We start from the raw sequence: 23,534 nt of genomic DNA, 5'->3' as shown, positions 1-23,534 counted from the left end.
GTCTGCCAAATGACTAAATGTAAATGTAATGTAGTTAGGGAACGATAAATTAAGTCTAAAATCTTATCTTGGTGATACTGATTTAGAATTCTATGTATCTGTGGATTATGAACAGCACAGCGTAGTATGCCAAATACATGTTTGCTTATGTCTTAACCTATACACCAAGATCCTTATTACACTATTATGTAAAATGATACTACTGACTACAGTAGTAGACTACTATCATGAATAAAGGAACATTTTAAGGTTTATGTTTTTTTCAAAAATTATCTACAGAAAGGCACAGCTTGAATTCAGACCACTGTGACATGCCTTCTCTTACATATCTTCATTCCATTCCTTTGAATCTAGGTGCAGAACAAGAAAAAAGGTACTGCAGCAGCTGCTAAAGTGATCAAGGTGCGCAATGAGGAGCAGCTTGAGGACCACATTACTGAAATTGACATACTGGCAACCTGTCACCATGACAACGTTCTTGCATTTTTGGATGCCACCTTCTTTGAGGGTTGGTTATGGGTGAGGAATTTGTAGATATGTTGGTCTATGAATAGTAACTAACGAACATATAAGACAATAGACACATGTTATAACATTACATCTACTTACTTGGTAATCAAGTTTGAATGCTCAATGAGTTTGAATCTGTGCTTGTTCTCGTGAAATGTAGTTATCAGTCAAGTAATTGAATCAAAATGTGTTTTGATGCTTTTAAGATGGTTAGACTCTGTGCTGAGTTGTCAATGTCAGTAGTCAATGTTTTGAAAGGCTAGTGTAGAAAATAAAGTCTCATGTTTATTTATATTAGAACAAAAAACATAAACACATCCTTGTAGTTAAGTTGCCTATTAAATGCCATCTCAAACCAGTAGTGCCTTAATATAAAATTGAGTAAAGTTTGTCTGTGGAATATATCAAACTTAAGTTTAATGAAAGCGAAAGAGTTGTTCTTTTGCTTTGAAAATTGTAGAAAATGTTTTTAGTTACTTTGTGTGGTAATTAATCACTATTAATAGAGATTATTTATGCCCCAGATCATGGTAGAATTTTGTCCAGGGGGTGCACTGGATGACATCATACTGGGTAAGTGCATCAACATTTATCATGAAATTAGACATATGTGTAGTAGCTGAAAAGTGGGAGTTAAATAGGTAAAATTTGTATATGAATTCAAGAGTTTAAAAACACTCCCTCAAACATATACAATTTTGAATAAATACATTTTAAATATGTCTATGCACTTGTTTTCCAATGCTACGGTCAGAATCAGAATCAGAAATTGATTTATTCAGCAAGTAAGTTTGCACAAACAAGGAATTTACTATGGCAGGAAGGTGCAGTATCTAACTCTAATTCTATACAATCTAAAATATGAAATATAAAAAGAAAGATGGATTTTATGAGAGTGCAAGTGACAGTTGGGAGTTTTGGGCCTTATTGATGAGGCCAGCTGCAGACAGAAAGAAAATGTTCTTGTGGTGTGAGGTTTCGGTCCGCAGCCTCCTACCGGAGGGGGCTGGAACAGTCTGTGTCCAGGGTGGGAAGAGTCTTGCTCGCTTTAGGGACCTAGAGGTGTGCAGGTCCTCGAGAGACATAAGATTGCAGCCAATCACCTTCTCAGCAGTGCGGTTGATACGCTTTAGTCTGCCCTCGTACTTGGCAGTGGCAGCAGTGTACCAGATGATGATGGAGGATGTGAGGATGGACTCAATGATGGCTGTGTAGAAGTGCACCATCATTGTCTTTGGCAGGTTGACCTTCTTCCGCTGCTGCAGGAAGTACATCCTCTGTTGTGCTTTCTTGGTGAAGGCGCTGATTTTCAGTTTCCATTTGAGATCCTGGGAGAGGATAGTGCCCAGGAAGTAGAAGGACTCCACAGTGTTGACTGGGGAGTGGCACAGGGTGACGGGGCTGAGTGTCTCCACTGTCTTAATAGCATTGAGCTCTAAGTTGTTCTGGCTGCACCAGGTCACTAGGTTCTCAGCTTCCCACCTGTAGTCAGACACATCCCCACTAGAGATGACTCCAATGAGGGTAGTGTCATCCGCAAACTTCAGGAGTTTGATGGACTGATTGTTGGAGGTGCAGCTGTTGGTGTACAGGGAGAAGAGCAGAGGGGAAAGGACGCAGCCTTGAGGAGATCCTGTGCTGATGGACCGGGAGTCAGAGAAGTGTTTCCCTATCTTCCCGCATTGCTTCCTGTCGGACAGGAAGTCAGGGATCCACCCGCAGGTGGAGTCAGGCAGGTTTTGCTGGTAGAGCTTGTCCTGTAGCAGAGCTGGGATGATGGTTCTGAAGGCAGAGTTAAAGTCCACAAACAGCAAACAGGATCCTAGCATAGGATGTGCCCCCAAGGTGGTGGTGGAGGGGGCCTCTGGGGTGGGTAGGTGTGGGTCTGGACAGACCAATTGTCTTTCAAATCGACAGTAGAACTCATTCAGGTCATTGGCCAGGTGAGAGTTGTTACTAATGGAGTGGGGGGCTCTGGGCTTGTAGGTTGTTATTATACTATTGGCCAGCAAAGTACAGTAACAGAAATGATAAAATGACAGCAAATGGATCTGACAGGCAACTCAAACTTTTGATGATTTTTTGGGGGGCATTGCAGTTCTGCTAAAGAAATAGGCAGGCGTACATAGAGGCCATTACCATTACCTAAATGGTTAAACATTTTATTGGAGTGCATTTTCTGGCATTTGGGTGACTTTGCAATCCTTGACGATTCAAAGCTTGCCTGAAGCCAAAGAAAATGGATGATATGTTTACATTAAGTAAAGGTATAATGGACGATGAGGTGTGAACCATCCAACAAGCAGCGGAGGTTTCTTATCAGGTGATAATGTATACCTCTAAGGGCATTATACCACTTACACCATGGTCACCCATTTTTTTTTACAAACATTAATTTATGTTTTTATGTAATGAAATGTTTGAAGCACTGGAGATTGACTAGCAAGGTGAATAGCAAATGGAATGTGAGATGAGCGGTTATGTGAGACTGACATAAATTCACAAAAGTAACATTTTCCAAATAGGAAATATTGAGGTCACTCATTGTTGTAGCTAATTACATGCTAGGCTTTGACTGTTGTTTGACCCTGTTGTTATGGTTACTGATTTCAGACACTTTGTACAGGCTCACACTATGTAGCCAGCGCAATAATTTAGAATGGTTAACAGCAGTGATGTGTCGTTTGTGAACGATTCGTTCCGAGGACTCGGGAGTAATCAGTCCTCTCAAAGAGTGATTTGTTCATTTTCTTGTGCCCGTGCATCGGGACTGTTGCATAGGCTTGTCCCAGTAAACAGAAATTATTAGTTTATTTCCCGACTCGGTCTTCGGGTACGAGTTTCTGGATCATTGTTCACGTGGCCTGCATAGAATCTGTACTGGTAGCTAGAGGAAACAAACTATTCTTTCATTTCCCGATTCGGTCTTTCTACGAGTCTTTGGATCATGTTTCACGTGACGTGCATAGGCTCTGTACTGTGAGCTAGAGGAAACCAACGATTTGTTCATTTCCTGACTCGGTCTTTCTACGAGTCTTTGGATCCTTTTTTCACGTGACCCGTATTTTTTTGTAGAGGAAACAGTTTCCTCATTCCCTTTCGCGTGGCCGCTGTTTTAGTAAGACGTGAATGATATTCGCTCAAGTCATCATACTGACTGGTTTTGTTATTTTCACTTTACATTTACACTTACAGTTTAGTGCAGTGTAATTGTTTGCCATGATAATTAAATGCTAGTGCGAAAATAAATAACCAAATCATACAAAATGTCATGATACAGTATTTTAATGCAGGAAAATAGTATCTGCGGGAACACATGTCATGCACTAACCTACATGAGAATATGATACGTGTTTGCAGTGGACGGATGCCCCCCCCCCCCCCCCCCCCCCCCCTGAACGAGATTCAAAGAACCAAATTAGTAAAATGATCCGAACTTCCCATCACTAGTGAACAGACAGTTTTGCGGCAACTACATAGTAGGTGTCCATATATCACCTGATAATGGACACCCCTGCAGCCAATCAGAATCGAGTATTCACCCTGACCATGGTATAATAAGTATGAATATGGGGACCGTGGGGGGGAAAAGTTGAGTGTCACAGGGCATGCTCATCTGTACTGCTTTCAAAACAGCAAAACTGTTTGTCACTAGTCTCAGCAGGGTTTTCTGTGCATTTTAAATTATTTGCTTTGTGTGACTCATCTATAGGGGTGGACTGTGAACATTTGTCAGACATTATAAGCTACTTAATGGTGTTGCTTTCTGAAGTTTCTAAGTGTCACGCATAAGCTGAGTAAATCAGAGTAAACCAATGAATAACCAGTTAAAAGACTGTCAGAAAGTATGTTCACCATAAATTTACTCTGAATGACCAACAGTGTTGGGGGAAATTACTCAAAAAGTTATATATTAGTTATTACTTATTATGGTTCAGTAAGAGTAGAGTGATTAAGTTACATTATTACTTTCTGTCCAAAGTAATATTATTACTTTATATATTAAGTTTACTATTACTTTTAATAGTAGCAATTTTAACTTTGTAAAAAATTTGCAAGAACATTTTAGACACAGTAGGCTACATTTGAAATAACGCAAGACGCAATAAATTCACAAATAATAAAATATTTGTGTGAATAAATTGTACTGTTAGCAGTCATTGTGGAGTCGGGTCGCCATCTCTCTTAAGGTTTAAAGTGGATTTTTCGCTAGCTTCCAGCTTTGTTTCTCTGTGGACACCTTCAAGGTGTGTTTTTTGCATTAGTGCTGCTTTTGGCATTAGATGGTATTTTGTTGGGGCGCAGTTTTCAGTTCACTTTAATGTTTTTTCCTATATCTTCAATGAAAGCGAAATTGTGTAAATATTTCCATTCCGAAAATGTAACACGTTATGCGGCCTTGATTGCTGTTGTGTTTGCCTGCAGCGTGAATCAAAGGCAAACAGTTGGCTACTGCACCCAGGAAGTATTGTTTCGGCAACAATCTGTATTTATAAAGCTACTTTAGTCCTTTGTTGAATTCATGCAATCATTGTTTGGAATCTTAAAGCTCTGAACCTTCACTAACTAGCTGGGCCCCTGGAAGAGATTAGCCGCACATGGTGACACAGAACCTTAAGAGTTACATGTGGTGAGTCACACACAGCACAATATTAAACTGATTGATATTGCACAAAGTTGTTTTGCAATATTGTGTTACAACTCAGTGTGAGCAATGATCAATACACTGATTGCATTTTCATTTTACCTAAGATGTTTGCTCCTGAGGTTCTGGTGATGGTTCTGTAATTCGGTGAATGAAGAAAGACAATGATAAGGGACGAGGAGATTCTTTTGGCAAGATTTTCCTTGGCTGAATTTCCGCTGAGCTTCTCTAAATCAGTTGACATGGCTTAAACATTATGCAATTACCAGAATATATGGTCTGGTTTATAATTTAATAAAAAGAGTTGGTGACCTCAGCAATGGCGACAACTTATTTAAACCCCAGAACTGTGGAAAAACAACTCAGAATACAGAAATCGGCTTTTATGGGACAGAGAATATAATTTGTAGATAGCAATACCAGCAAAATATTATAACAGTCCATAACAGAAGGTCAGATTGCAATTGGCTGTAAAAAGTTGTACAGACTACAGTCTGGGCAAAAAACTTAAACTAAGGTTCATAGATTACAGTACAGGGAAGACAACCATTAATATATACTTCTTGGAGGAACTACTAATGTGTCTTCATTGAAGACGTTACTGCAGATGGTTTTAACAGCAGTATTTAGTTATTTATTTAGCAGTGTTCTAAGTGACCAGTATGCATTTGTTTGGCCAGACACAGAATGGCTTTCTAAATACTTTTGACACCATAAAATGGGGGGTGGGTTGACAATAAACCTCCATAGTAATTTTATCACTTCCAAATCGAGTATGAACAGGACTGAATTTGTGTAAATGTGTCACTGTTGAAATGTATGTATTTTTTTATGTATGTATTTATGTATATATTATGTTTACACCTCCTCATCTTGACCCAAAAAGATTAACTAACTATAATGAAGTTCTGTTTTGTGTGTGTATGCATTCACTGTTTTGAAACCAACCCAGAGCTAGAGCGGGGCCTATCAGAGCAACAGATCAGTGAAGTGTGCTACCAGACCTTGCAGGGTCTGTCTTACCTGCATCAACTCCACATAATCCACAGAGACCTAAAGGCAGGCAACATCCTCCTCATGTTTGATGGACAGGTCAAATTGGGTATAGCCATGCTCTCTATCCATCTATTCATTAATCCCTACCACCTACCCTGTTGATGATATGACAACTCTAATTATACCTTTCTCTTGTAGCGGACTTTGGAGTTTCTGTAAAAAACACGCACACCCTCCAGAATAGGACCACGTACATTGGAACACCATACTGGTTTGTATCTACTATATACAATAGACATCCAAAAGTGAGTTGTCCATCATTAGATTTTAATTAACTAACTGGTAACTGGCAAGATAGTTAGATAATTTATTTTTTACTGTTAATTAATCATGTATTTATATGCTTAATTTACATAATTATAAATATACATGTGAAATGTACGTATATCTGTTTGTCTTCTTTAACTATCGACCCATCCAAGGATGGCTCCAGAGGTTATCCAGTGTGAGACATCCAAGGAGAACCCTTATGGCCCTGAGGCAGATTTGTGGTCGCTGGGCATAACGCTTATTGAGGCAGCAGAGATGGAGCCTCCACACCACTCCCTTACTCCCATGAGGGTCCTGCTGAAGATCACCAAGTCACCACCACCCACTCTTAGAAACCCACACCTATGGTTAGACCACATACATTACTGTATTTTTCGGAAATAATGCCGCAATTTATACCCTGATTTTACATTTTTCTTGTAGTGGTGCAGCTTATATTTTGATGAGGATTGTAGCCCGTTTTTTTAACAGAACAACAGTAGAAACACCTTTTTCGTGAACGCTATTTAACCCATTAAGGAGTAGCGACGCACATATGTGATCGTTTGAATGCGGGTCTCACAGCGTAACGTCGCATATATGCAATTTCGAACATTCCAACTGAATATTTTCCGATGGACAAAAACTATGCCAAAAATGCTTTAGTATGGCTTCAAAATGTACTAAGGAGAACAGGGCTTCTAACTCTCACACATTGGCCGTGAAACACATGCATTTCAACCATTTCACACGCTCTCACGCCACACCTTGTATCTCACGCTGAAAAGGCAACGCCAACCAAGTAGCCCTGTTAACTTTGTAAACAGGGCCGGGGTGGGTAATCGGGAGAGTTCCCGGTGGACCGCTTCACTTTTGGGCCGGTGGGCCGCTTCACTTTTGGGCCGTTTGAGGATTTTTTGTTGTTGACATTTGTCACGTTAGTATTATCTTCTAAGTAGGCTACACACGTTCCACATTCTGACACCTCAGCCTCTGCATGGGTTGTACCATGTAAGGGAGTTCTCCCCTCCCAAATAGAGTTGGTTGGGTTCATAGCCCGTCTTTTCACAAATGTTTACTCAGATAGGCTACAGATAGCTGGGCTGGGGGGACCTACCGTAATGATACGCGTTAGCGAGGATGGATGGGAGCATGGCATCACTAGACAAGGTTTTACCAATGAAAAACGTCTGTCTATTTTTTCATTAAGCTCAATTCAATGATTTTGCGCTCAAATAATGGCCCAAATTTTTCACTTGCACGTTGTGCGCGCTCGCATTACGTGTGGAAGTCCCTATCTTGCATCAGTTCAAATCCATACGTCCTAGGTTTGGCCTAAGCCCCGAATGTTTGCAAAGTCTGGCTCCATGCCTGATTAACACTCAGATTGTTAGCAGTCTCAAAAAATGTATCAATATAAAAAATAATAGCCTACGATCCCTTTCTGTAATTATGATACCCCCCAGAAAAGTTCACTGCACCCCCAGTTAAAGCAGGCTGCATCCGGCCCTCTTTGGTATACAAAAAAAGTGGTCCGGGGGGGGACCAAATATCAAATCTCACTCCAAGGTTTTTGCAAAAGTTGGGCAGCCCTGTGAGAAGGCTAACAAGTAACACTACCATGGTAGTAGAATTGCAGTATTATGAGTAAACATGGATTGTTTTGCTAAAATGTTTTGCTAAAATGACGGACGCAAGGACGGATAGTCAGGAAAATCAGGAGGTGCACGCAGAGCTCTACGAGGGGCTCTGGCGAGGGCACGGAGAGGGAGTTCCTTGACGGAGAGGGCATTCCCTGTGTGCGTGTCCGTAAAAACGCAGAAGTATAAATTGACCTTATCCGTCCGTGCGTCCGTCATTTTACGGAAACCCCTTGGGTGTGATTGGTCCGTATTAAGAACTGCTTGAGTCAGGCGCGGGGGCGGGGTTGCCGTGGCCAACAAGAAAACAGAATCCTTTGACTGCCATTGTTGTAAGTTTTTACAATTCTTATTTCAGCTAAACAGTACATGTAAATCAGCATCTGAATTAAAATGTGATGAGAAATGGGCAGTGTAGTTGCTGAAAATGTGCTTATTTTATTGATGAAACGGCTCATTTGTAAATTTGCTCCGACTTTTTGATAACCTAGTTAGCATCGCAGTGCAGCGCAATCTACTGTTCTGGCGGTGAATTGCTTTCAGCACGCAGAGCCGTCGGAGTAGTATAAATTCACCCAATCCGTCCGACTCTGTGCGTCTGTCCGTAACGGAGTCGGAGAAGTATAAATCGGCCTTAACTATCCGTCGTAGCTACGGAAAGCTACGGAAAGCTACGAAGAGCCCCTTGGCTGTGATTGGTCAGTATTAAGTACCGCTTGCGTCAGGGGCGGGGTTGCCGTGATAGCAGGACGAACAGAATCCTTTGACCGCCATTGCTTGTAAAGTTTTTACAATTCATATTTCAGCTAAACGGTACATGTAAATCAGCATCTGAATTAAAATGTGACGAGAAATGGGCAGTGTAGTTGCCGAAAATGTGCATATTTTATTGATGAAACGGCTAATTTGTAAATTTGCTCCGACTTGAATTGATGTTTATTGGCCATGAAAGTTTGCACAGACACGGAATTTACTTTGGCAGGAGAGCCTACCTAGGCAGCCATCAGAGGCGCCCACCAGAAAGATTACAGCAAAGCATAACATGAGGAGGAGGAGGAGAGAAAAAGGCAACCCCCATACAATGCTCCTAGAGGAGTACAGTGTGGGAACAGGCAAAAACCTCAGCACATAAGCCCACAAACATTAACAACACAACATTACAAACACTTGCAATGGGAAAGGGCGGTGGGGAAGACCGCGACTTCTCAGTAACCTAGGTAAATAAACACTCAACAACGTCTAAACACAAAACCGTTGCGCCTCTTACTCTTCTGGCGGTGAATTGTTTTCAGCACCCACAGCCTACGGAGAACCATAAACGTCTATCCGTCCGTATCAGTGTGTATCCGTGCGCCCGCCCATCCGTAAGCGGAGACGCAGAAGCATATTTTGGCCTTTAGAGGGGGGTTAGTACACAGCAAAATGTGGGTTGGCCCCACCAAATCCCACTCCAAGGTTTTTTGAAAAGTTGGCAGCCCTGTCCTAACGGTTATACATCTAACATGATGGGGCATTTACACCGGATATACAAAAAATACACTGACAATACAGAGAGAACATTGAAATGGTAATGTTTTTTCTTCCCCCTAATGTGCTAAACAAACCAAACCGAACCGTGGGCTTGTTGAATTGTTGCACCCCTACTAGCTAGCTGTGGTAGATCGCGTTTAAAGGTAAATATTAGTTAATTTCCAGGCAATAGAAAAACATACATTATGCACTTACTTTCGTTGTAAGTGCATAATGTGTGTAGCACAAGGATGTGCTGTAAGGTGCCCTATTCTTGTGCATTGCTTGGTATCATTGTTCCCGTATCAAGTGTAGCCTATATTCCAGTGCGGTTTACAAACACAAAGCTCCCATTATGGTGGGGTGCGGCTTATAGAAAATGGCTTTTCTCCGAAATGGCTTTTGCCGAAAAATATGGTATCTGTAATCTAGACTCTCCAGGATTAGTCTTTTTGCTATTCAAAAGATTAGATTTCTTTAGAATAAGTAGTCACGTTCTCAGTTATTTTACAATGGAAAGTGAAGTATACAGTAACTTAAAAGCAATGAATGAATAGCAATTTTAGAATAGCTCCTTTCAAAACACAGTAGTGATGTGGTCTTATACTAGATTGATTGGGAAGTGCTTTTTGATAATCCTGTTCAGTAATGAGCAATCAAGCAATCATTATATCCAAATAAATGTAATGGGAAGTTCCAATACATGTCGCTTAAGTAGTAACATGTGGTGTATGTCCTCGTTTCTATGACTACTATGATACACATTTCTCCCTCTGTTAACTTGGGCCCTCAGGTCCTATCACTTCCAGGACTTTCTACAAAGAGTGCTACAGAAAAGCCCTGAGATGCGTTGGGGACTTCAGCAGCTCCTAAACCACCCTTTCCCTTCCACAGGACAGACAAACCGAGCCCTCAGAGAACTTATAGCTGAGGCTAAAGCTGATGTCATGGAGGAAGCTGCGGTAGGAAACACATTTTCAGTAAAGACTTTCATGGATGGCTATAATGTAAATGATGTCTTACACAAAAGTACATCATAAATAATTAGCACACTGAAAGCCTTGTAGAAGCTAGCAGATGTATGTATACCACATCCACAAATACACATGTTTAGGAAAACAATAACATGAGACTGAAAACAGCATCTGTGAAAGGAGATCACGTTAGTGATTGGTGTGAAGAAAGCTGAATTAAGTACGTTATGTATATGAAAGAAAAATACCACAGATCTTTGTGAAGCCATGTGGCTTCACCATATGGTTTCAGTCAATGAAAAAGCCACATGGTTTATTCATACATAATCACCAAGAAAGCATAATACTGCATACTGAACATGTTTTTCCTTTTCCTACTCTTTCCAGTCCATAACCGACTTCAGGGCTTCCCTTGATGAGGTCATGCAAGTGAAGAGCCATGTAACAAAGACAAACTGCACTCAGCAGGAAGACATGGACATGGCACATATTTCCAAACAACCTTGCCCTGATTACTGTATAAATAATATTGCCACCCCAAACCAAAACCATCCTCTTACGCAAAGTAAACATGACAAAACTGTACCAATGAATGAAAATAACCATAACATAGTAGCAAAGACAAAAACTGCATTCTCCTCCCTTTTGGAAGCTGGACATTGGGATAACACCAAAAATATGACAACCAATCAGAGACCAATGACTGGTTTGTTTGCTCAGACGGAGGCAATTGCAACACAAGTGAGCAAATCAATGGAGAACTTTGGCAAAACAAAAGACAATGCACATAATAATGAAAAAAAGACTGAAAAAGTTGAATGGCAGCAAAAAGAGTGGCTAAAAGAAGCAGTGGACTGCAGATTCAGATTCCTTTCCCTGAGCGAGGTTCCTAGACATGGAGTACAGGCCAAAGAATACCCCCATTATGATATGAAAGAAAACAAAATACAAGTTGTGAATGACACTGTAGACCCTCATCATCCCTTAGTAGAGATGTCATTCTGTCAACAGACAGCATCCTGTGATACAAATAGTAAGGCTTTAGGTTGCATCTGTCACTTAATGAACACACACAGTCTATTGATTATTGCCTTGGCTTTGGAATTTCCAAGGTCACCAAAAAAGTGCCAAGGGGATCGGTGTCTTTCAATGCGAGACTGTTCTGATCTGAACTTGAATGGACTCGGAGCCAAGCACTGGAAAATGGCCATGGGCAGGAAGTTGAAGGAGATGGAATCAAGTATCAAAGTGGAAACTACTGAAACAAGTCAAGACAAAAAGCAGGAGGAAAGTGGAAGGATGAAGGAAACTATAGACAAACTATTGTTGAAAGGTAAAGATATAAAGCAGGAGGACAGAAGATTTGATGAGACAGATGAAAACCACTCAAATGCTGAGATAAAAGTGGAACTAATGGAAAAGTGTAGCTTTAGTGAACAATACCCAGTCACAGAAATACCAATGAACCAAGGACTAGAAGAAGAGGACGCACAAGCCTATAACAGGAGAGAAGCCAAAACAGATACAATTAAAGCAAAAAACCAGGTCAACTTTGTGTCAGACACACAGAAGAAAGAGACAGAAGTTACAAGTCTGATACTTTCCTCTGCTCAGACTACACCCTCAGACACAAAACAGTCAAACCCAGAATCAAATGAAAAATTGCACCAAATGACAGAGTGTAAAATCAAGAGGACCACAGATGACAATATAACATCAAAAAATGAAGTTTCAACAATTTTCCCACCTTGTAAGGTGAGTTCTCATTTAACACTGCGGAAAGGTATTCAATCCTATATGACAATGAAAGTTAAGATCTAGCCTATCTTAAAAAAATCCCAGGGCCTGTAGAGTATTTTATGTAATTAATAATTATAGATATTTGGTATTATGCTACATTCTATCTAGAATCAATCCCAGGCAAATTCAATCCATTTGAGAAGTCATTCAAAATAACATTCTGTGGGATAGGATCAATATGATGTTTATAAGAACTTTTGAAGGTGACCAAATCCAGATAAACAGTTCTATGTTACCATCCACTGGAAAGGTTGAGGAACTACATGACAATTGCACAACGCATTAGTTCCTCAATCTCAATCAGTTCATGCATACTGCAACTTTAATATAGTTATTGAAATCATTGTTAAGTAACAAATCTCCTACATAACATTAATTGTGCATTAAAACTGCAATTGATCTCTAAATCATTCAGCAAAATGCTTATTAAATCATTGTCAAGTAAAGGTTTAAAGAATCTTCTTCAAATTGATCATGACTACAGCTGTCGTAAGGAACTGGTAAGAGGGCAGTTGTAGAGAAGAGAAGTTGTAAGAGACTGGCCACAGGCCGGCAGTATTGGCACTAGGAAAATGTAACACAATTCCTTACACAATACAGGACATTCTCTTACCATTGCCTCTTACTTTTTCAACAGAGGAAAGTGAAAGAATTTTCTGAAACAAAGACCGATTTGGACAGGATTTAAAGAAATCTATGTTTGTGGTGATTTGTTCTTGAGAACATTAGCTTAGCCCATGTCCCCCTGTACAACTTAGCTTTTCAAATAGGGCCTCAGAGTGAATCCAGGAAATAGAACATACTATATGATGTAAAACAGCTCAGACATTTGGCAGGATGTAAGGTAAAATATCCAACTAAAAGATTGGATAGAGGTTAACAGTCAGCCATTCTTTTTTGTATTTCAGGAGTTAACCAATAATAGGATGACTATAAAGAAGACTCGAACGTTCATGGTGGATGGCCGGGAAGTTAGTATAACCACATCAAAAATTGTTTGTGAGAGCGACAACAAAGAGCAAATGAGGTCTGCCAGGTAAACCATATTTCCTGAATTTTTTTTTTTTAGGTTCACACGTCATTAGTTTATTTGAGTTAAAATAATGTTCAAATGTTTTCCACATCCATAAACAAAACAAAAATACACGTAGCACTGTAAGTGCCATCTTAATATTGGACAAAACAAAGAAATATGTGAATCCGACCGTATATTCCAATTCCACGTTTTTCTGGTTGTAACTACACATTTACAAAGAAAAGTTCAGACACAGATGACGTAACTATCAGATTACATTAGTCTGCATCCATTTTAATCAAGCCTCTGATTCAAAGTTTTGGTCAAAGTTAAAAAACATCATACCCTTCATACTCAAAACATGGTATACTGTAAGGCTACTGTAAATTATATACATACTGTGAAACAGTCTTAATCCTGTTAAAACTCTTCTTTTGACTTTGGCAGCTTTTGTTCTTTAAACTGTACAACTGATCCAACACAAAAAATAGCTTCTCTACTTGCTTTGCAAACAATCGTAATTAATGTCAACATGAAATATCTCATTAACTTATTTTAAAATGGTTGGATCAGCAGTGATGATTAGATGTGCAAGCTAACCCGTTCAGTGTTTCACTCGGGTACACTTTGAATGCAGACGCCAGGAGCTGCAGGCCCTGAAAATCCTGCAGAGGGAGGAGCAGAGAGAGCATGCCCGGTTGGAGCAGCGACAGCATCAACAGAGACAGATGATGTTTCGACAAGTTGCACAGCAAATGAATGTGAGGAACTTTTCCTAAATGTAGTTTCATCTCATCTAGCATTTGGCAAAAAAGATACACTTATACAAAGATTTAAGGGAGTATTAATTAGCAATGGGTCATTACTGAGCGTAAGCAGTGATCAATTCACCCTTTAAGAAATGCATTTCCTTAGCAAACACTGTTGTGGTTGACACTGTTGGTAACCCAGAGCCCCCCTTCTTAATCCCAGCCTCTCTTGCGCTCTACTTTAAAGAAGCAACACCAAAATATACTAAATTCTGTATAGATGTTAACATATAAATGGAATAGGTAGGGTTAAGGCTAGGGTAAGAAAGAAAGTATTTAAACAAAAGTTCAACTCACGTTCACATTTCTACACTGGTGAACCCTAAGCATCAACATTGACAGTTCATCTGCACTAAATGCAGACCCTACATTTTGTGTACCCCTTATTCAACAGTTTACCTGCTATTCCTCTCTACTATACAGGGAAACTGCTGTAACTGCTACTGCTAAAAATGCATTCCTTATATGCCCATGTCCGTGATGCAGCTGGTGATTATAATGTGTAGTTGATTTGGTGTTAAAAGATTTTGCACATTTGGAATGTGCAGGCAGTTGGGACATTGAACACATGAATTTGTGTAACAAAACTCCCTGATCTACACTTAAAGTATGTCAACTTTATATTGTTGTTCTGTTAGCTAGCCAGCATTTCATCCATAAATAAACCCCTGTGAAAGCAGAGATTCAATGTTATGCCAGCAGTCAGCACTAACCTGGCCATATCGGTTGTAAAAGCAGATTTAGAAATTTACGCTTCTAAATAACGAAACTGAATTTCCCTATTTTCCTTTCAACGAACTTTGTTGAGTTACGAGCTTTGTTTCATTTAATTGTGAATGCCTTTCTTAATCGCATTAGACCATTGACAAAACTAAATCACTGAAGTTATACAGCCTCCGATACAACCTCCTAGTGCTCACGCTAGTGAAGCGTATAGTGGAAGGGATGACCGGCAGTGTTGCCAGATTAGATTGACAGTTTTCCGCCCAATAACAATTTAAAACCCGCCCACTTCTATAAAAAACCGCCAAAATCCTTACTTTTCCAGAAAGCCGTGTAAAACCATGACATGTTCAATAGAAAATACGCCACAAACATTCAAAGCTTTAATCTGCAAAAACGGAGATTAAATTTACAGATCACTAAGAGCAGAATGAGAAAAAACATTACACCTGAAGTTTTTAGCTCAACACAATAAAGTAATGACATTCTGCCATGACATGTAACTGAGATTAAATTTACAGATCACTAAGAGCAGAATGAGAAAAAACATTACACCTGAAGTTTTTAGCTCAACACAATAAAGTAATGACATTCTGCCATGACATGTAACGCTAGATTAAGCCACAATTAAACTCCAAAATCCAACCTATTTAAAATGTATATAGCTCTCTATTTTTTTTTTCAACAAGCACAGAAACACTACTAGGCCTCCTGTATTTGTTCCGATTGTTCTCTCCCCTTCGCGATTGTTCCTCTCTATCCCTTATACACAAACACAAAAATGAATTGCTAGAATTTACAGTATTGTTGATATCGCAGTATCCATGGATTCCAAAGCCCCACTCCAAATGATTGTCCCTACAGTCACTGAACAAGCCAATTAGCTTACTGGCTAATAGATGGAAGAATCAAATCTCCCCAACATTTGCCGGGGAGGTTTGAAAGTAGCGGATGTAACACATGCCAATCAAATAGTTTGTTTGAATGTTTTCAGTCTTTAAAAAAAGCGCCCAATTGTAACGAAACCCGCCCAAATTTGATCAACCCGCCCAAGGCTATTTTGCCCCGCCCAGCATTATCAAAAGCAGCCCAATTGGGCGGGAACCCGCCCAATGTGGCAACACTGATGACCGGAGGACCAATTAGAGTGAAGGGGTTGTGGAGGCACATGAAAGATGGGTATTGTTTTAGGACATGTTGAAATGCTGATCCGAACAACGTCACTAGCGGCACTGCACTCCGGTAGATTATAAAAAAGACACCTGCTAAATTATGAACTTTGCAGAGTGCCTGTTTCTCCAGATAATCATTGACTAACACACACAAACAAACAAACAAATAGAGATTCCTGGCATTATTAGAGATATAATATCAGGTTAACAATTGAAGTGTGTGAAAATCTGAAATCTTTGAAGAATGAATTTCAGAATATCTATTTGTTGCATTTTGTCCCACTATTGCTTTAGAGATACGTTTGCACTTGAGCTGGCATGGACTCCACATGTTTGTGCAAAACCTGATTTCAAAATGTTCCAAATAGCTTTGTGTGATGTCACAGAATTCTTGGCTTTATCAGTCTTCAATTTCCCAATGGTTTGGGACTAGGCCCTACCGTATATCTAGAAACAGTAGCGGACTGGCCATCGGGAGCACCTGGAGAATTGGACACTTCTGGGCCCGAGGGCCGATTGCCTTATATATATTTTTTTTACTACTAATACAAATTTCGGCAGAAGATTGAGCGACACGATTGGCCGGCCCCCCTTTCCCCCAGGAATAGGGTTAGACGGTTGGTCTATTCCTAATGAACGTCTATGCACACAACAGTGACACTGACAGATCGAAAGCTAGCTAGTAGAAACAATATAAAGATGGAAAACCACCGCCAAGAATCGTAAACGTAATTACCTTCACTAGACAATGTTTTATCAATTGAAAAGGCGGCTATGTTTGTTTGTTTTACATAAAGCCTCAAAAACGTTTTTGCACAAATCAGCCCCAATCAGACATGCGCGCTCGCATTAAGTGTGGAAGTCCCTATAACTACCATCACATCAGGCACAGAAGTTGCATGCATTAGCAGGGCGCTCGCTGTTGTGGCATATACGGGACCGGTTCTGGTGGGCCGGTCTGGATCAAAGTCCAGGGCCTATTTTTACTCCCAGTCCGTCTAGAAATGGCAACCCCTACAATAAAAAGACAAGACCCTGAAACTGTAAACGTAAAGAAATTAGTAAAATTAGTGAGTTTTGATTACTGTTCTGCACAATTTGGATTGGTTACAGTTTCCACTTGTGGGTTTTTATTGCATGTGTAGACTAAGAAGCAGTACTACGACGGTGAGCTGGAGAAGGTGGAGAAACAGTACCTCCAGCAGAGTAGTCGGGTGGAGGCCGATCACACAGTCAGGTTAAGAGAAGATGCCCGCAGACTTAAAAGCCAGCAGGAGAAAGATCTAGGCCGCCAGGCATCAGCACTGAGGAATCAGCCCATGAAGGTAAATACATCCCAACGGGTGATACATCATGCTGCACACAGTCACAGGTTCTCATTTCTTTCTGTGCCCATATGAAAATAAATTATAACTTAATTCTGTAAGACCTTCCATTAGACTGTAACACCTTCATCAACATTTTTTCCCCTTTACAAGGAACAACCATTCATACAGAAGCAACAGCAGGAGCTAAATGAGGCATTACAGAAGGTAGTGCAGGAACATAAAAGGAAGGTTGCCTTTATGGAGAAAGAATTTGTGATCAAAACTCAGCAGCTTAAAAGAGGTATGCACATACTTATGCACACAAATATAATCACTGTCATCCCGACCATAAACAAAATGAATGAATTATCCCTTCTGAGGAAAGATAAGAATATTTAATTAATGCTTGAATATAACATACAAGTAGTAATGGCAGATAATCCTAAACCGAATATTAACTAAATTGTAAATATAACTTTGTAGTTGACCATAAACAAAATGTGTAATTTTTTTCCTTTTGAGGAAAGATGAGATTTGTCAATTAATGCTTAAATCAAACGTACAAGTAGTAATTGCAGATAATCCTAAACCGAGTATAATTTTTTTTTGTAAATATAACTTTGTAGTTGAAAATCTTCAGTGTTCAGTATGTCCCAGTGCTTGAAGTGGGGGAAAAAAGGTACCGGTACTCTCTTGCTTTGGCAAATTATTGTGAGATTTGAGATTTCTACGGTGAAAAACTAAACTTAGAGATATTTCAGTCAAGACAATCGTATATTAGATTTGAGCATTTATTGTTACATGACATGGACATGTAGATGAAGAACTTTGGTGGAGTGGATGATCTAAAGGAAGCGCTCCCTGCCTCCTCGATGCAACACATCCATACTTGACATATGAGGCAGGGACATATAGAGATTTAATCCCCCCGGTGAAAAGAATATACAGACAGCATGGGGGAGAAGGGAATGGTGGAAGGTGGCAGCAGCACTGATCATACAACAACCGGGGTAAGTGTTACCCCTTTTCCACCAACGCATTTTGGGTGCCGGTTCGGAGCCTGTGCCTAATCGCGAACCAGTTCTTTCTCTTTTGACAGACTGGGAACCGGAAAAGTGGTTTGTACGTGGTTTGTACGTGGTTCGCACGTGGTTCGCAACGAGCACCACTTCGGAGCTGGTCTAGTTTACGAACCAACAAAGAACCGCTTGGGGCGGGGTCACCGTGATCAACAAAACGCTTTGGCCGCCATTGCTCTAAGTTTTTACAATTCATATTTCAGCTAAACGGTACTTGTAAATCAGAATCTGAATGAAAATGTATCGAGAAGTGGGCAGTGTAGTTGCTGAAAATGTGCTTATTTTATTGATTGAGTTGAACAAACACCTCGGATGCGCCGTGTTTGGATGCCAATGTAGGTTCGCAAAACCATGAGCAACAACAGCAACGAAACGTCCGCCTTTGTTGATGTTGTGTTTGGCGCTACCGCGCTAGCGTTGCTGGGAAATATGAGACGTATACAGTGACGTAATGACGTGGCTCTGTGGTGGCTCTAGCCCGTGGAAAAGCAAACCGGTTCTTAGTAAGCTCCGTTCTTGAACCAGCTCCGAACTGGCTCTAGCACCAGCTCCGAACTAGCTCCCGGTTCACTTTGGTGGAAAGGGGGTATGTGTGCGTATCCGCGCGTCTTTTAAAGACGCCTTATTGGCCGTGGCCCCCTGGATATGTGCTGCTAACCTGGGTGTGGTAGTGGGCGGAGGAAAGGAAGGTGGAGTAAGACGCCTTACGTCCCCGATGACTGACGCCCGCTGCCCGAATGCCCTCCCTGAACTAGCTGCGCTTATTGATGGTTCAACAACAATTTATTGTTATTTATTAACAACATAAATATATGTATTTATTTAAACATGTCATGTGTGTGTGTGTGAGTGTGTGTGCATGCGTGTTGTGTGAAAACGGAACTCCTCCAAGTCTGCAACGGTGCTGAGATTGGAACTGAACAATCCCTAGGGGAGACACACACACGCAACAGAGACAGCGGGAACTGGGTCTATGCCAGACATAAAATCAGAGAGTAGCTACACAGATGGCAGTGAATTCAGTCTAAAGATATTCTGCTGTGATATTATCCAAATCGGCTATTCTAAAGAAACAGTAGACAATTAAGTAAAATTATTTGATTGAATATTTGAAAGTAGCATAATTTCTGGCCTTGAAAAAACACATTTATTTATATAAGAGGTGTTCATACTTACAGATTGGCAACAGGATGTTATGGGTTGTTCATCAGCATCCCAGGAACATGGGGTTCATCAGCTTTTTTGGTGCCTTTGTGAGGCACAAGCTTTCAGAGATAGAAATGTAGTGCATTTAGTGAGGAAGTTACATTGAATACATTGTAATCTATTGTGCTGACACATTCATTGCGAAAGACAGAAGAGGAAACCCAAAGTATTCTTAACAGAAGTATTTGGAATCTAAATTCTGTTCTACAATATAAGACAAAAAGATGCACCTGCTGCCCAACACGTTGATGGAATTCTCTTTGGATTTTGGATGAGGCATGATAAACATTGCCACACAAACAAGTCTGGGAACTTGGCACAAAGTTGTGTAGCCACCCCTGCTTTTCTGCCAAGCATCACTGATGCTCTTGAGGCTCCATCGGTGTCTGCCTTGCATCCCAACTGCAATGTCACGCTGCCTTAAAAATCACTGGACTGCTATACCGCCGATTGGTGGTATGGAGGATTTCCAGCTACTGAGGCACATATTGGCTGCTTATCAATCCAAAGAAGGCTAAAAACGCAAGCACAGTCTTTTTGAAGAACGTTCTTGCAAGCATCCTTGCGAGAATGGTCTTGCAAGATCGCAAGAACGGAGAATGAATTGCAGGTTTTCTCGGCTATTGCGCAATACCCTGGACTCGCTAGCTAGGTTATTGAAAAGGTTATCGTTTCATCAATTAAATAAACACATTTCAGCGACTAAACTGCCCATTTTTCGTCACATTTAATTCAGATGTGGATTTTCACGTTCCATTTAGCTGAAATATGAATAGTAAAAACTTTAAGTTAAGTTTTTCCGCCTCTCCTGACATCTTGCAATGACTTCTGGGAAATCATGTGCGTTCTCGCTGGCCAAGTCACCATCCGATGCATCCTCGATAAAAGGGGGGGATTTTTGGCGTTCTTGGTGACTTGTGTTCTTTGGATTGGAACCGTAGTTTGGCAATGAAAGATTACATCAAACGATTTCGCAAGAACACAAGAATGGAGAAAAACGTTGATTGATAAACAGCCATTGTTGCACACGCACACAGGTTGTGGATTTGTACCACGTTAAAAGTCATGTGTAAAAAACACAGCCAAGTGAGAAGCCAGCCTTTGTGACTATATATTTGAACAATGTTTTACACATACACAAATCTCAGTGCGCATTTGTGGATCATACACATTTGTGGATCGTGCTGTGCATTTGTGGATCGTGCTGTGCATTTGTGAATAGTTTTGCAACAATAATGGCCCCATACAGATGAATATAAAGATCAATCCAGGGCTCCAGACTAACTTTTTCCCTTGGTTGCAGGTGCACCCAAATTCTTCCTTGCGTCACCACAATTTCAAGGTCACCATTTTATCACGCTCCATATACATATATAGATATTATGTAAATGACCTTAAACAAGAATAAGGTGTAGGTTAATATTGCTTTTATTTGAAGCACAATTAAACTGTATATAAAAAAAATAATATTTTAAGTGCTTCACTGACCTGCCAAACTAAAACATTGCAAGCAAAATAAAACATTTTAAAATAGAAAGTGCTACTGTTTAAAAGTCCTTCCCTGAACTGAGACCTAACAATTCATAGCTCAAAGTCTTATACCGGGTCCCCCCTTTGCTGTCGCATGCCCTTCAGATGGCCAACACCTGTAATTTGGCTTTCTTGCCCTTTGGCCTTGACTAAACCAGCTTGCCACACTCTCTAGCATTAAAATCCTAGCTCCATGGGTTAGCTCCATGGCCCAGCTCCGTAACTCAGGGGTGGGCAATTAATTGTGATAAGGTGCCACATGAGAAACCTGAAATGTGTTGGAGGGCCGCATCAACAATAACTTGAACTTAATTCTGCTTACTATTCATTTTCCCCCATTGTAAAAAGCAGTAAAGTATATATTTTGATTAGCTGCTACTTGTTATCAGAAGAATAAGGATTTTCTGTAAATATTTACATAAATATTTTACATGTTGGTCAACTAGGAAAAGATTATCGAAGTAACAGTAAAAACTAAAATAATCAGTGTTTCATTTTATTTGTAACTAGTTAATCTTCACAAACACTGAAAAGTAGTTTTACATTATGTTAAAGTTATGCAATTGATCAACTTTATACAAAAAGCTATACGTTTTTTTCAGTTCCTTTTGTTCTGTGAGAGGAGTCCAGTGGGCATGAACAAGTGCATTGAAATCTGGCTTAATGTCTGAGGTGGATATGCGAAGGACAGCTCACAGGTGATGATCCGGGTCTGCAATTTAACTAGCAAACCATCAGCCCGCGCCCACTGAAGTTGTCAAGTTCTTATTATGTCCGCGTTAGTTTTTTTCTTTAGTCCCTTAGGGCCGATTCAAATTGTAATCCTTCAACACAACGACCTGTTCTCCAAAACTAAGAACACAGCTTTGACTTTGACCTCAGTAAACAGAAGTCTTAGAAGATACTTCTAAGATACTTAGAAGTCCATGTCTTGTTAAAACTCTACATTCTGTATCAACCTTTCGTTTTTCATTTTCGAGGGCTAACCAACAGCTAACTCTCCTGTCGGTGAGGTTGCGCAAGCGCACCTTTGTAAATTGCCTGATCACTAGTCTTTCAGGACTACACATTTACTACCGCTCAACACATTTATTTATTTTTAATTTTTGATTTACCTCACGCGGGCCTGATTGGGACAGTCTGTGGGCCGGTTGTGGCCCGCGGGCCGTACAATGCCCAGGTCTGCCATCAGGGCCGTAACTACCATTGAGGACACCGAGGTCGTGTCCTCGGTATTTTTTTCGTATTTCTGTTTTTTTTTTGCTTAAATCGTGGTATATAAACTCAAAATAAAGTACACGTGAAACTGACTGCAGGACGATGATCTTGGTCTCCCACAAACCGTAACGTGATTTTATACTTGAAGAGCCGAGTAGCTCAAGAGTTTGGACATATGTGCTGCGCGTCATCAACAAAACGTACTGTCGTTATGGTAACCACCAAACACAAGTCGGACGCTGATGTTACCGCCATAGACATACCGCTACTGTTAGTGAATAGCCTATGTTAGTTACAGTCACTGGAAGAGGAGCGCAGCAAACTAAACATGTAGGTTAAGAGAAGTTTAAGTGGCAGATGACTGTGAGAAGAAAGATTCATTTTCATGTGGAAATATTTGTATTGCAGCAGCGTACTACTCAGATAAGGAAACATCAAATCAAAGTTTGGTTAACTCCGTCAGTACCGGTTGTCAATCAATTTCCACCGGTTGAATCAACATTCATTTTGCGATTGATATATGTCATTGATGTGATTGATTGAAAATGAAATTCAGTGGCAATTGGGAAATATCAAACTGACTCGCTATCGCTCGGTCGATACGTTCCAGCCTCAGTTTGATATTTCCCGGCATGACCGAACGGTCGAGGTTAGTAAGTAGTTTATTATATGGCAATTTTAGATTCTTTTCATTTTGTAAACGAAAACAAATGGTACCTTTAGGCTAATTGTAGCTAGCTCTTAAGTCTTCTCACGGTGTGTTTCATGTGTTGCCAAGCAACTCATTACTTTTGATAGAAAGCGGACAACATGGTTCTGCTAAAATGGCTTTAATTTCATCACAAAATAACGACACAAGTGATTCAAAGAGTCTGGTCTTCATCCTCACTTTCGATGACAAAGCTTTTCAGCATTATCTGGATAGTAAAACTCAGCAGCTGACTCGTCGATATCGCTCATTTTGAAGCTGACGTCAGAGGGCAATACGGATCCGTATTGACCGGCGAGGAGGGCAACACGCTGGGGTGACTACCCGTTATCCAATCAAAACGCTCGTACCGTCGTTGCCATATAATAATAATTTTAAAAAAA

At 40.3% G+C, this 23,534-nt stretch overlaps 1 protein-coding gene across 4 annotated transcripts in view; it reads left to right on the top strand.

The window, feature by feature from the left end:
• Nucleotides 1-23,534, top strand: part of si:dkey-81j8.6 (serine/threonine-protein kinase 10) — a 57,051-nt gene that overhangs the window by 9,347 nt on the left and 24,170 nt on the right. For 3 of the 4 annotated variants that reach the window (XM_047051535.1, XM_047051538.1, XM_047051537.1), the window contains exons 2-12: nucleotides 355-519; nucleotides 1,035-1,083; nucleotides 6,108-6,257; nucleotides 6,350-6,422; nucleotides 6,634-6,828; nucleotides 10,403-10,571; nucleotides 10,971-12,338; nucleotides 13,292-13,419; nucleotides 14,036-14,159; nucleotides 17,248-17,427; nucleotides 17,581-17,710. In XM_047051535.1, coding sequence (XP_046907491.1) covers nucleotides 355-519; nucleotides 1,035-1,083; nucleotides 6,108-6,257; nucleotides 6,350-6,422; nucleotides 6,634-6,828; nucleotides 10,403-10,571; nucleotides 10,971-12,338; nucleotides 13,292-13,419; nucleotides 14,036-14,159; nucleotides 17,248-17,427; nucleotides 17,581-17,710 — 2,731 coding nt within the window. The remainder of the gene's footprint in view (nucleotides 1-354; nucleotides 520-1,034; nucleotides 1,084-6,107; nucleotides 6,258-6,349; nucleotides 6,423-6,633; nucleotides 6,829-10,402; nucleotides 10,572-10,970; nucleotides 12,339-13,291; nucleotides 13,420-14,035; nucleotides 14,160-17,247; nucleotides 17,428-17,580; nucleotides 17,711-23,534) is intronic. The other variant, XM_047051536.1, reaches the window with a different exon arrangement.

Source organism: Hypomesus transpacificus, unplaced genomic scaffold (genome assembly GCF_021917145.1).
Source record: "Hypomesus transpacificus isolate Combined female unplaced genomic scaffold, fHypTra1 scaffold_159, whole genome shotgun sequence".
Lineage (NCBI taxonomy): Eukaryota > Metazoa > Chordata > Actinopteri > Osmeriformes > Osmeridae > Hypomesus > Hypomesus transpacificus.
Note: the sequence above shows the minus strand (reverse complement) of the source record. Positions and strands in the feature narration are given on the sequence as shown.